General features: G+C 46.3%; 1 protein-coding gene across 1 annotated transcript in view; it reads left to right on the top strand.

Annotated features, from left to right (window-relative positions):
* LOC124770903 (BTB/POZ and MATH domain-containing protein 3-like) overlaps positions 1-11,781 on the top strand; it is an 83,692-nt gene extending 71,911 nt beyond the window's left edge. The window contains exon 4 of the mRNA XM_047249220.1: positions 11,400-11,781. Within this exon, the coding sequence (XP_047105176.1) occupies positions 11,400-11,781 (382 nt within the window). The remainder of the gene's footprint in view (positions 1-11,399) is intronic.
* Positions 11,782-13,016: the final 1,235 nt, after the last annotated feature.

The following is a 13,016-nucleotide window of genomic DNA, read 5'->3' as shown; positions in this document are numbered from 1 at the left end:
TCAGTAGACAAATCGTATCCGCCACCATCACCGGAACAGGTCAAAGTGACACTACAGTCCCATTCTGTAGCGCTGGGCGCGCCGGTAGATGGCAATGCGCTCGTCTCGGTGACGCCACAGCCCCGCGCTGCAGTAGCCGTACGTCAACCAGCGCAGACAGATTCACTCGCAGATGCAACTGAAACCAAACGTGACGAGGTAGCGAGTGATTGTCAACAACAGGCGACGTCACAGCCCAAATCCCAAGACGAAGAAGCGGAGTTTTACAGCAATAACACACAAACAGCAGACGAAAGTGATCATAGAAGTGACGGGGCGTTGGAAGAACGTTCGCAAACTGCGTGTGCGCCGCCTTTGGCAGACGAGACGAGATGGTGGCACACGACTGCCCCTCAGATCCACCGACACCGCCCTCAGTGGAAAACTGCTCAGGGGGTGGGCGGAGCAGACATTCGGTGAAGGCCAGAGTCAATGCAAATCGCAAGAAAAGTATAAAGAAAGGTTCTAATGCAAACCGGGACGGTGGTCTCCAGTCAGATTCTCAGGAAGTATCCGGCATGGAGTGGCATCAAATGATAGACTAGCGGGAAAAGAGGTCACTCCCCTAAGTTTGTCATATATGATTACCACGCTAAACATTAATAGGATACAGTCGGATGTTAAAATAGCTGCTCTGAAACAGTTTCTGTATGAGTCAGCGACGGATATTGCTTTCCTACAGGAAGTGGTATTCCCACAATTAAATTTGTCCAGTTACGTCGATTTTTACAATATTTCCACTGAAACGAGTGTTGCACGGCCATTTTAGTTAGAGAAGGCATCCCCGTACATGCTGTTGTTGTGGTCTTCAGTCCTGAGACTGGTTTGATGCAGCTCTCCATGCTACCCTATCCTGTGCAAGCTTTTTCATCTCCCAGTACCTACTGCAACCTACATCCTTCTGAATCTGCTTAGTGTATTCATCTCTTGGTCTCCCTCTACGATTTTTACCCTCCACGCTGCCCTCCAATGCTAAATTGGTGATCCCTTGATGACTCAGAACATGTCCTACCAACCGATCCCTTCTTCTAGTCAAGTTGTGCCACAAACTCCTCTTCTCCCCAATCCTATTCAATACTTCCTCATTAGTTATGTGATCTACCCATCTAATCTTCAGCATTCTTCTGTAGCACCACATTTCGAAAGCTTCTATTCTCTTCTTGTTCAAACTATTTATCGTCCATGTTTCACTTCCATACATGGCTACACTCCATACGAATACTTTCAGAAATGACTTCCCGACACTTATATCAATACTCGATGTTAACAAATTTCTCTTCTTCAGAAACGCTTTCCTTGCCATTGCCAGCCTACATTTTATATCCTCTCTACTTCGACCATCATCAGTTATTTTGCTCCCCAAATAGCAAAACTCCTTTACTACTTTAAGTGCCTCATTTCCTAATCTAATTCCCTCAGCATCACCCGACTTAATTAGACTACATTCCATTATCCTTGTTTTGCTTCTGTTGATGTGCATCTTATATCCTCCTTTCAAGACACTGTCCATTCCATTCAACTGCTCTTCCAAGTCCTTTGCTGTCTCTGACAGAATTACAATGTCATCGGCGAACCTCAAAGTTTTTACTTCTTCTCCATGAATTTTAATACCTACTCCGAATTTTTCTTTTGTTTCCTTTACTGCTTGCTCAATATACAGATTGAACAACATCGGGGAGAGGCTACAACCCTGTCTTACTCCCTTCCCAACCACTGCTTCCCTTTCATGTCCCTCGACATCATGTCGAGGGACATGTCCCTGTCCCCGTACATAACGTTGATAAATTAGAATCGGGGTGAGGTATTCGAATAAACGCAGCAGGAGTCACTATAGTCAGTTTATATGCTTCTTCTGGCAGCAGTAATAAAGCTGCGAGAGCCACATTCTTTAATCAAAGCGTAACTTCTTTACTGAGGAAAAACCGCCTCCAACTTAATAGGAGGAAATTTTAATTGTGTATTTAGTCGAAAGGATCAAATCCACAACTTCACTTACTCAAGAGACTTGAGACGTCTCGTTGTTGAAAAAAATAAACAACCTACGGCCGATTTCGCTTTTAAATTCGGATTATAAAATTATAGCTCGAGAAATTAACAAGCACTTTACACCATGCACCGCTGACGTCATAGACCAACAGCGGATTTGTGCTTTCAGAAGGACGATTTTACAAACTGCGGCTTTGTATCGCGATGTCATTGCGCTAGCGCAGGCAAGTAACATAAAATGTGGACTGCTTTTCATAGACTTCCATAACGCGCTTTTCATAGACTTCCATAACGCGTTTGATCAAATTAATCACAAATACCTGATAGAGACAATGCGTCGAATGGACTTCCTGCCAAAAACCATCGACATCCCCGAGAACGTGGCTATGGGCGTTACTGCACAAATCTCCGTTAGCTGTCGACTGACAAAAAAAATTGAAATAAAAAGGGGTGTTACCCAAGGAAGCCCCTTATCCATGCTCCTGTTCGTTATATCGCTGGAACCTCCCCTGAGACAGCCACAGCACAGGCTGACAGGCATTACCATTGAAGGAACAAAGACCGTGGTAGGCGCTTACGCTGACGATGCAGGCGTAATCATCAGAGACCAAACAGATGTGACGCAACTAGAGATGGTACTTGCAAAACACTGTTCCGCATCAGGTGCCGAGGGTAAATGAAAACAAAAGTAAATTTCTAGATATAAAGCGGCTTGCTAACTTGCGCATTGAGTGGGTGAACCATGTTAATGAATGCAAAGCTCTTGGAATAGCATTGACAACTCCCCTTCTAAAAATGATAGCAATAATTTGACGGGAGCTGGCAAGAAAAATCAAGGGAGCTTTGATTGAAAACTGTCAACGTAGTATAGACCAGTTCCAGAGAATACTGTTTATCAACACGTATATTTTATCCAAGGCCTACTACGTAGCACAGGTTCTCCCCATTCCATCAATGGTGGAGAAGGCGATCATGTCCACTTTAGCAAAGTTCTTGTGGATAGGGGAATTGTTTCGAGTGCCGGTGAAGACAGCAGTTTTGGATCCAAGCAATGGAGTAATGGGTCTGACATAAAGTTTAAAGCGATGGCATTGTATGTTAAACGAACATGGGGCATAATGTGTAATGATCCAGGGTGCACTACAGCGAAACTATAAGACATTGTCAGGCCAGAAAGTGTAGAGCCGCCGATAAATATACAAAAAATAAGTTTTAAGCTAAAACACATTCGGGAGTATAATATTGAACTAAGTTATCCCAGCAAAAAGCTTTTAAACTCCAAAAACGTTACAGCAAAGGCGATTTTAGCTGAAAGACGGAAACATGAAAATATGGAAAATGAATTCGAGAAAATACTTAAATATCAGAATCACAATAAGAAGTATGGTAACATGCGCGAGAGTCCTTATAGGTTGGGCCATGCGGAGGCCTAATCATGCCAGGTTGAAAGCCAGTCACCAGTAAGCTTTCTTACGCGAGAGTGTTTTTTGATGAATGTGCCACTCATCGTGCAAGATCACTGGGCGGCTGAATCTTATTTTATTTCGGCATGAGATGTGCAAAATATCGGTGCTGGACTGAGATTCGAACTCGGATCTCCCTTTTCGTCACGTCTGATGCCTTGGTGTTGATACTTCCCACCGTTCGCCGCGCGGTCTGCGCGGCTGCCCCCGTCAGAGTCCTCCCTGTGGTATGGGCGTGTGTGTCGTCCTTAGCGTAAGTTAGTTTTAAGTTAGATGATGTGGCGGAGGGTACCGTGAGTACCTCTATCGGTTCTCCCTTCTATTCCAGTCTCGTATTGTTCGTGGAAAGGAGGATTGTCGGTATGCCTCTGTGTGGGCTCTAATCTCTCTGATTTTATCCTCACCGTCTCTTCACGGTGAAGGTATGTTCTCGAAACTTCAACAAAAGCCCGTACCGAGCTACTGAGCGTCTCTCCTGCAGAGTCTTCCACTGGAGTTTATCTATCATCTCCGTAACGCTTTCGCGATTACTAAGTGATCCTGTAACGAAGCGCACTGCTCTCCTTTGGATCTTCTCTATCTCTTCTATCAACCCTATCTGGTACGGATCCCACACTGCTGACCAGTATTCGAGCAGTGGGCAAACAAGCGTACTGTAACCTACTTCCTTTGTTTTCGGATTGCGTTTCCTTAGGATTCTTCCAATGAATCTGTCTGGCATCTGCTTTATCGACGATCAACTTTATATGATTATTCTATTTTAAATCACTCCTAATGCGTACTCCCAGATAATTTACGGAATTAACTGCTTCCAGTTCCTGAGTTGCTATATTGTAGCTAAATAATATGGGATCTTTCTTTCTGTGTATTAGCAGCACATTACACTTGTCTACACTGAGATTCGATTGCCATTCCCTACACCATGCATCAATTCGCTGCAGATCCTCCTGCATTTCAGTACAATTTTCCGTCTTTCCAGCCTCTCGATATACCACAGCATCATCCTCAAAAAGCCTCAGTGAACTTCGGATGTCATCCACAAGGCCATTTAAGTATACTGTGAACAGCAACGTTCCTACGACACTCCCCTGCGGCACACCTGAAATCACTCTTACTTCGGAAGACTTCTCTCCATTGAGAACGACATGCTGCGTTCTGTTACCTAGGAACTCTTCAATCCAGTCACACAATTGGTCTGATAGTCCATATGCTCTTACTTTGTTCATTAAACGACTGTGGGGAACTGTGTCGAACGCCTTGCGGAAGTCAAGAAACACGGCATCTACCTGGGAACCCGTGTCTATGGCCCTCTGACTCTCGTGGACTAATGGCGCGAGCTGGGTTTCACACGATCGTCTTTTTCGAAACCCATGCTGATTCCTACAGAGTAGATTTCTAGTCTCCAGAAAAGTCATTATACTCGAACAATATACGTGATCCAAAAATTCTACAACTGATCGACGTTTATGTTCTGCACATCTGTTCGACGTCCCTTCTTGAAGACGGGGATGACCTGTGCCCTTTCCCAATCCTTTGGAACGCTACGCTCTTCTAGAGACCTACAGTACCACGCTGCAAGAAGGGGGGAAGTTCCTTCGCGTACTCTGTGTAAAATCGAACTGGTATCCCATCAGGTCCAGCGGCCTTTCCTCTTTTGAGCGATTTCAATTGTTTCTCTATCCCTCTGTCGTCTATTTCGATATCTACCATTTTGTCATCTGTGCGACAATCTAGAGAAGGAACTACAGTGCATTCTTCCTTTGTGAAACAGGTTTGGAAAAAGAAATTTAGTATTTCGGCCTTTAGTCTGTCATCCTCTGTTTCAGAACCATTTTGGTCGCAGAGTGTCTGGACATTTTGTTTTGATCCACCTACCGCTTTGACACAAGACCAAAATTTCTTAGGATTTTCTGCCAAGTCAGTATATAGAACTTTACTTTCGAATTCATTGAACGCCTCTCGCATGGCCCTCCTCACATTACATTTCGCTTCGCGTAATTTTTGTTTGTCTGCAAGGCGTTGGCTATGTTTGTGTTTGCTGTGAAGTTCCCTTTGTTTCCGCAGCAGTTTTCTAACTCGGTTGTTGTACCGCGGTGGCTCTTTCCCATCTCTTACGATCTTGCTTGGCACATACTCATCTAACGCATATTGTACGATGGTTTTGAACTTTGTCCACTGATCCTCAGCACTGTCTGTACTTAAATCAAAACTTTTGTTTTGAGCTATTAGGTACTCTGAAATCTACTTTTTGTCACTTTTGCTAAACAGAGAAATCTTTCTACCTTTTTTAATATTTCTATTTACGGCTGAAATCATCGATGCAGTAACCAGTTTATGGTAGTTGATTCCCTGTTCTGCGTTAACTGTTTCAAATAGTTCGGGTCTGTTTGTCACCAGAAGGTCCAATATGTTATCGCCACGAGTCGGTTCTCTGTTTAACTGCTCAAGGTACTTTTCAGATAAAGCACTTAAAAATTTTCACTGGATTCTTTGTCCCTGCCACCCGTTATGAACGTTTGAGTCTCCCAGTCTATATGTGGCAAATTAAAATCTCCACCCAGAACTATAACATGGTGGGGAAATCTAAACATTTTCCAAATTATCCTTCAGGTGCTCAGCCACAACAGCTGCTGAGCCAGGGGGCCTACAGAGACATCCAATTACCATGTCTCAGCCTGCTTTAACCGTGACCTTCACCCAAATTATTTCGCATTTCGGATCTCCGTCAATTTCCTTCGATACTATTGCACTTCTTACCGCTATAAACACGCCTCCCCCTTCACTGTCCAGCCTGTCTCTGCGGTATACATTCCAATCTGAGTTTAGAATTTCATTACTGTTTACATCTGGTTTCAGCCAACTTTCTGTCCCTAGTACTATGTGGGCATTGTGACCGTTTATTAATGAGAGCATTTCTGGGACCTTGTTATTGCCCATTGCGTTTTGGCTACTACTACCTTGTCGCGTCTCAGGAGGCGTCTTGTCGGGCCTAGGGAGGGAATTCTCTAACCTAAAAAACCCACATGTGCACTCCACACATACTCCGCTACCCTTGTAGCCGCTTCCTGACGCCTGACCTATTCAGGGGGACCCTAAATTTCTCCACCCGATAGCGGAGGTCGAGAAATTTGCACCCCAGATCTCCGCAGAATCGTCTGAGCCTCTGGTTTAAGCCTTCCACTCGGCTCCAAACCAGAGGACAGCGATCGGTTCTGGGAACGATACTACAAATAGTTAGCTCTGATTCCACCCTGCGAGCGAGGCTTTCCGCCTTCACCAACTCTGCCAACCGCCTGTACGAACTGAGGATGACCTCTGAACCCAGACGGCAGGAGTCATTGGTGCCGACATGAGCAACAGTTTGCAGTCGGGTGCACCCAGCGCTCTCTATGGCCGCCGGTAGGGCCTCCTCCACATCTCGGGTGAGACCCCCGGCAAGCAGACAGAGTGAACACTGGCCTTCTTCCCCGACCTTTCCGCTTTTTCCCGAAGCCTAACGTTGGAGCTCCCAACAACTAATAAACCCCTCCCCCCGTGTGCGTGCTCGGACCTTGCTGAAGGAGCGGCCACATGTCCACTCACAGGCAGAGCGGGCGATGCCACACGGCCAGCCTCCACATTGACCCTCCGCCTCGTGCGCCGCGAACGCCGCTGAACCCGCGACTCCCCTCGGGGAGAGGGTGGCCCAACCGCGCCCGGTACCCGCGAAGATGTCTCGACAGCAGGGACAGTGGGTGACGCATGTGTAACACCTGGGGTGTACCTTGCGACGCACCAGACTCCCCACTGCCGCTACACTCCGAGGCAGCAGCCTGAAGACGGCTGACCGCGGCCATCAACACGCTCAGCTGTTCGCGGACAGTGGCCAGCTCCCCCTGCGTCCGTACACAGTCACACATCCTATCCGTCCTAAGGAATCAACTTACTGTAGAGAGTTAATCAACTTTAACTAGACTGCTAATTCACTAAAGGCGGCTGATAGTTGACTGAACTGTGGTTACTAGACGGTTTTTGTAGAAAACAATGAAAAAAGCACTACCTGTCTAAGGACTGTATTCAAAACACTAGCACTGCTGGCACTATGGCTGACTAAAGGGACTCTCTCTGACTGTATTCAAAACAAACACGAAATCTATGGAACACTCGACAGTTAAAGCTTCCTAAATGCAAAAACACACGAAAGAAGCATTGACAAGTAAAAAAAATACAGTTAATACTTAAATTAAGGTAGCTCGCTGCACAGCAGACGTGACGCAGACTGCAGTTACGACGACACTGACACTATGGCTCACTAAAGGGACTCTTGAGATCAGTTACTTCCCTGAATGGTGGTTACAGATAATGCATGAGGTGACTGGCCCGTATCGAACTACGGTGGGTAGAGGCAGATAAAGTATTCAAACTGTCCGTGAATATAGCGACATGGTAGCTGCGGCACATGTTGTCACGCTCGAGTGCGCCGTAATGTCGCTCGATTTCGGGAATGCTTTCGATAGGGAGAGTCACCAGTGCCTTCGTGAAACAATGACCGTACTGGATTTTCTGCAATATTTTGTCAAGGTAATTGGTATAATGTTGAAGAACAGCAGTTTGCAAGTCATGATCAGTGAGTGGTCAGCTAACCAGGCAGCTCGCACTCAAAGAGTTGTGTGCGCCGAGGTGGTGCTGTGTGGAGGGCCTCGTTCGCCACTGCCGCTGAGGCCCTGCTAGCCACTCTGCAGAAACAGCTGCGAGGGCTGCATGCATGCACAGACACACACACACACACACACACACACACACACACACATGTCGCCAGAGTATCGTGTGTAGGGCGTACACAGGTGACGGGGTGTCGTGATCTCCGGCGAGAGCGAGTCGCAGAAGGCATTGCAGGTCACCAACAAATACCAACTTGCGTCAGGTTCAAAGCTAAGCAACACTAAAGCACACATCATGAATGTGGGGTGCGGAATATCTTTGCGAAACATACGATACCTCAGTCCAAGTTCTGGCTCTGGACTACAGGTCTAACGTAAATCGTACTGCAGCTGCAAACTCTAAGAAAGTGCTTGCCAGCGTGCCAGTTGGAGTCAAAGAACATAGAGAAGGCTTGACGACATCCAAAGGGCACACTTTGCACATATGTAGATGGTCTGTAAAGTCAACTGTGTGGCACAAGTTTTACCCATAACAGGTGAAACAGCAGCAAGATTTCTGTCAGCTTTGCGCCATTTTGTAACTCGTGGTAATATTTTTAAGATAAAGTTTGACACGTTGACCATCTCAGGCGGCAACGGGGAGGGGGGAGGGGGAGATTAAATATCGCCGACTTTGGGAGAAAGTGAGAAACTATATTCGTGTGTTCGAGACACGACATGCGGAAGAAGACACACAGACGGCCCTCACGCCGCACTTACCAGACGAAATTACTCCCACTGCTTCGAATCCACCCACAGATGTACGGCACGTCGCCAATGGCTTTTATCATTTTGAACAATTTTGATTCCAACTCAGTTATACTCAAACCAGAGTTGGCCGTCGAATATGGTAAAAGTCAAGGACATGTACTTGGAATTAATGAGAAGCAAAAGCGGAAACGTGACTGTACAAAAGTAGCCGCACTACGGCTGGAGGGCCATCTGGACAAACATCGGCACCCCTCACCTACCAGCAAGTGTGAAAACTACTCGGTAGAGGGCAGTAAACAGGAAAGTAGCAACCAAAGCGAAACTTGAGGCAGTCCACCTGGGTGGTCGGCAGCACGTGAGAATTACTACCTGACAGCAGGCGAGGTTGGTACTCGCTCAAGTGAAGGACATCTGGTGAGTTATCGGACAATTGTTGGCCACAATAACACGAACTCTACTCCCAGTACCTTCCCTTCCAATTTTTTTGAATCGTAGCGACGTGCCGCGTGAATAAAGGAATGCTGTAAACTGGCTAAGAGGACAGACAACGCACCACCTGCCAGCAGAGGGAAGCGAGACGGGCGGGCGCTGGGTGGGTCGCCGCACGCACGCCGGGCACAAGCGGGCCACGGGGCGGCGCGTGCGTCGCTGAGGCGGGAAACTGCGAGAGGAACTTCGCAACATGTTTCAGTACATACAGTTACGTGGTACAGTGTGCAAAGTGAATAGAAAAAGGCGTGAACATCATAATGTATCGTCCTTAAGCTCTTTTGTGTTAAACGGTGTTTCTTACTGCCTTATTTATTTTTAAGGAAACAGAAATCTAATTTGAAATACATAGGTCAGAAGCACTATATTTTGTGTTGAAGGAATCTCGGAGGAAAAGCTGGTCCTCACGACAGAACACGTGGTACTTTTTAGTACACTTTATTTCACTTCATTCTGTATGTTAAAACTCCTTTTAACCATAAGGGACTGCGCTGATTTCTGCTGTTCTGCGTTACATTCATCGTCACCCGCTATATCAGGAATCTCAGCACGGAGCTTCCAGCGCGTGCAGTACTCAGCGATGGCAGAAGACCAGCTTTCCAAACGAGCCTCGGGAACAGAGGCATTGGGTGAGTTAAAAGATGTTGAGAAATAAATCGGAAAGCAGACCATCGTGAACACAGCTTGGAAGGCGTCGCTCTCAGCTGAGTTAGTTTGTGTGCAAACATGGTCTTTCAGATGAAGTGCTAAAAATAAAAAAAAACCTGCAGACTCTTTGTTACTTGTGACTGAAACCGTACTTGAGATATTTCTTCTTTACTTGTTAGATTGCATTCCCCGATGATAGCGCAGTAAGAAAACTTTCGTCGTGTCATTTAAAGGAGGATGCTGCTTTCTGAGGTTTCATTTATTACAATAAATTTGAATATGCAAGCGTAATGGCTGTGTATTGTACAATAACACGATTCCTGGTATTTGCATTATCGAAGTGTCAGTTTGCATGTAAACCGATAATCAAACAGAGCAGTTTTCTCTTGTGGGCTCATGTAGTGAACATTTTGTACAGGCAAAGACTGCATAGAACAACAACAAAGAATGAAAGAAAATTTCCGTTAACACAATTAATTAAGTCCCCAGCAACTATAAAACTTACGAAGCCAACAAAGCACAAGTGTAGCTGTTCTGTGTGTGGAAGTGTGATTCAACGTACACATCTGGCACAGTTCTTCTTCAATAAGACAAGAAATTTTAAATGTCATTTATACTGAAGTAATTAAAGAAAATAGAAATACTATAATTACGCAAGAAAACCAGAATTACACTCTAATACAAGAAGACAAGCCAGATGCTTTGTTGACTGAACCTGTAATGACGCATTATTCAAGACATTGAAATAATGAGAAAAAAAGCGAGTTTTGTTACCTTCATATATATTGATGAAAAGCACTCTAATCATTACAATATCTCCATTAGAACAACATCTGCTGTCTAGCCCATCAAACAACTGCATAAAACATGGAACAAGCACTCCCTACTAAAACATCTCAACACCGACTCGCTACTACCACATCTCAACAAGCACACTCCAGCACGACATCTCGACCAGAACTCTTTACTACGACATCTCAGCAAGCACTGACAACTGCCACATCTCGACAAGAACTGCCAGTGGAGGCGGCGGAATAAAACTCTTTGGCGCAATCTCTGGCGCTGTGGCTCAGTGTAGCCACCTTTCAACTTGCAGGAATGAGTGTGACAAAATGTGGTAATGAAATTCTTTCAGAGGTTGTATAATGCTATTTGTAATGGACGATGAATGAAGATTTTCTAATGCGGGAGATGGAACAGATTTGCTGTAATTTAATACATACACACAACTGCGCACTGTTTTGTACTGTGGGAGGGGGAATACGGTAGGTTTGTTTCAGGACAGATTTGTATTCGCAACAGTTGTTTCCTCGTGTGGCTGTTTTCCCCATTCTGTGTGTTGTGTGTTTGTAGCAGAGAGTGGCAGTTTGTGTGTTTTGTGCAGGAGCCTCTCTGCAGAGGAGAGGGACAGGAGGCTGGTCCAGGCGGCTGAGGAGGGGGCAGTGGGGGAGCTGAGGGCGCTGATCGCCGCAGGGGCCGACGTGGGGGCGAGGGGCTGGTGGGAGCGGACCGCCCTGCACTGGGCAGCGCGGAGGGGAGACGTCGAGGCGGCGAGGCTGCTGGTGGGGGCGGGTGCGGCGGTGGACGCCAGGAGTGACGGTGGGTGGACGCCGCTGCATGTTGCGGCACTCAATGGCCGCGCAGAAGTGGCGGCTGCGCTGCTCGTCGCGGGGGCCGACAGGGGGGCCACAACTGGTGATGGGGAGACAGCGCTGGACCTCGCCAGGCTGCGCAACCACAGGCGGCTGGTGGAGATGCTGTCATGAGGCAGGCAGTCCAGCGAACTCTGTGCAAAAAAAACAGGAACTGAAAGAGTTTGTACCAGAGCAATATTCATAATTTTTTAAATAAAGATCCAAAAAAGTCAATCCTATTGTGACTCACTAATTTCAGCCCTCCTCGAGTAGCATACAGCACACAAATACTCTAAGCAATGCTGTAGCAAAACTGAGACAACGCCAGATAACAGCAAAATAATTCAGGTAACAACGGACAATCCTTCTCTCAAGAAAAATGTCCCGAGTAAAACTTCCAGACTAAACTTGGCAAAAGTCAACAGTTCATTGTGAACAATCACAACTGCTCTATAATATCTGATCGCTGAAAAGTATTTCATACCAGTCAGCAAGGTGCTGCATCAGACTATTCTAATTTGCAACATACCGAGATTAATGCTATATCAGTTCTATCACCAGAATTCTCGCTCCTGATACCAGACTCAATTTACTTCTCCATATTCAGCAAACATTCTACTCTACCGTACCTGTTGTGTTTAATAACAATGACATAGTAGTAGCGGTATTCACACCACATAATGCGACCATCATCTGGAACCATACAGTCAGTCTACGTTTAACTAAACACAATCAGACCACAACATGACACGCATACAAAATGTGAAGGAAATCCTCTCTATCTGGTACTGTTGTCTCTACTTGAGGTAAAAGATTGCAACGAGCAAAGCAATCCTAGTTGTATTGGAGACAGAACACCGGGGCCCGAGTTTCAGCACACGAAAGCAATTTCACAACGACGCACACGAGTCTCCACACTCATCGGTCACAACGGCAAAGCTGAGGCGGTGGCGCAAGTCATGGAGCTACAGGTAATAAAATTACACTTACTTTGACTCATACATCGAGTAAATAAGTGCAGTGGAGAGTGCACGCCTGTCAACTCAGCTGCTGTCACCTCACTTCACTCCCTGCGGCCGCAGCTCGCCGCTCCCCGCCACTCCGTGACTCCTGCCACAACTGTCAGCGGCCTCTCTGCTTGTGAGGCGCCAGCAGGCAAACGGCACAACAGTCCGTGAGGCCGTCACTCAAACTTCACTCACAAAGAGTGCTGACAAGGCGCAGAAGAAATGCTCAGACACAACATTGCCTTCACGAATCTTTTCAACAGTAAAATTTCTTCTCCGAGACCGTCGTTATTAACGTCTACACTGTAGCAAGATTCGTCGTTTCCCACAAGCTCTTGGACCGGAGAATCGTGTTCACTT

Source organism: Schistocerca piceifrons, unplaced genomic scaffold (genome assembly GCF_021461385.2).
Source record: "Schistocerca piceifrons isolate TAMUIC-IGC-003096 unplaced genomic scaffold, iqSchPice1.1 HiC_scaffold_835, whole genome shotgun sequence".
In the NCBI taxonomy this organism is placed as follows: Eukaryota; Metazoa; Arthropoda; class Insecta; order Orthoptera; family Acrididae; genus Schistocerca; species Schistocerca piceifrons.
The sequence above is the reverse complement of the archived record's forward strand: the minus strand, read 5'-3'. Positions and strand labels throughout refer to the sequence as shown.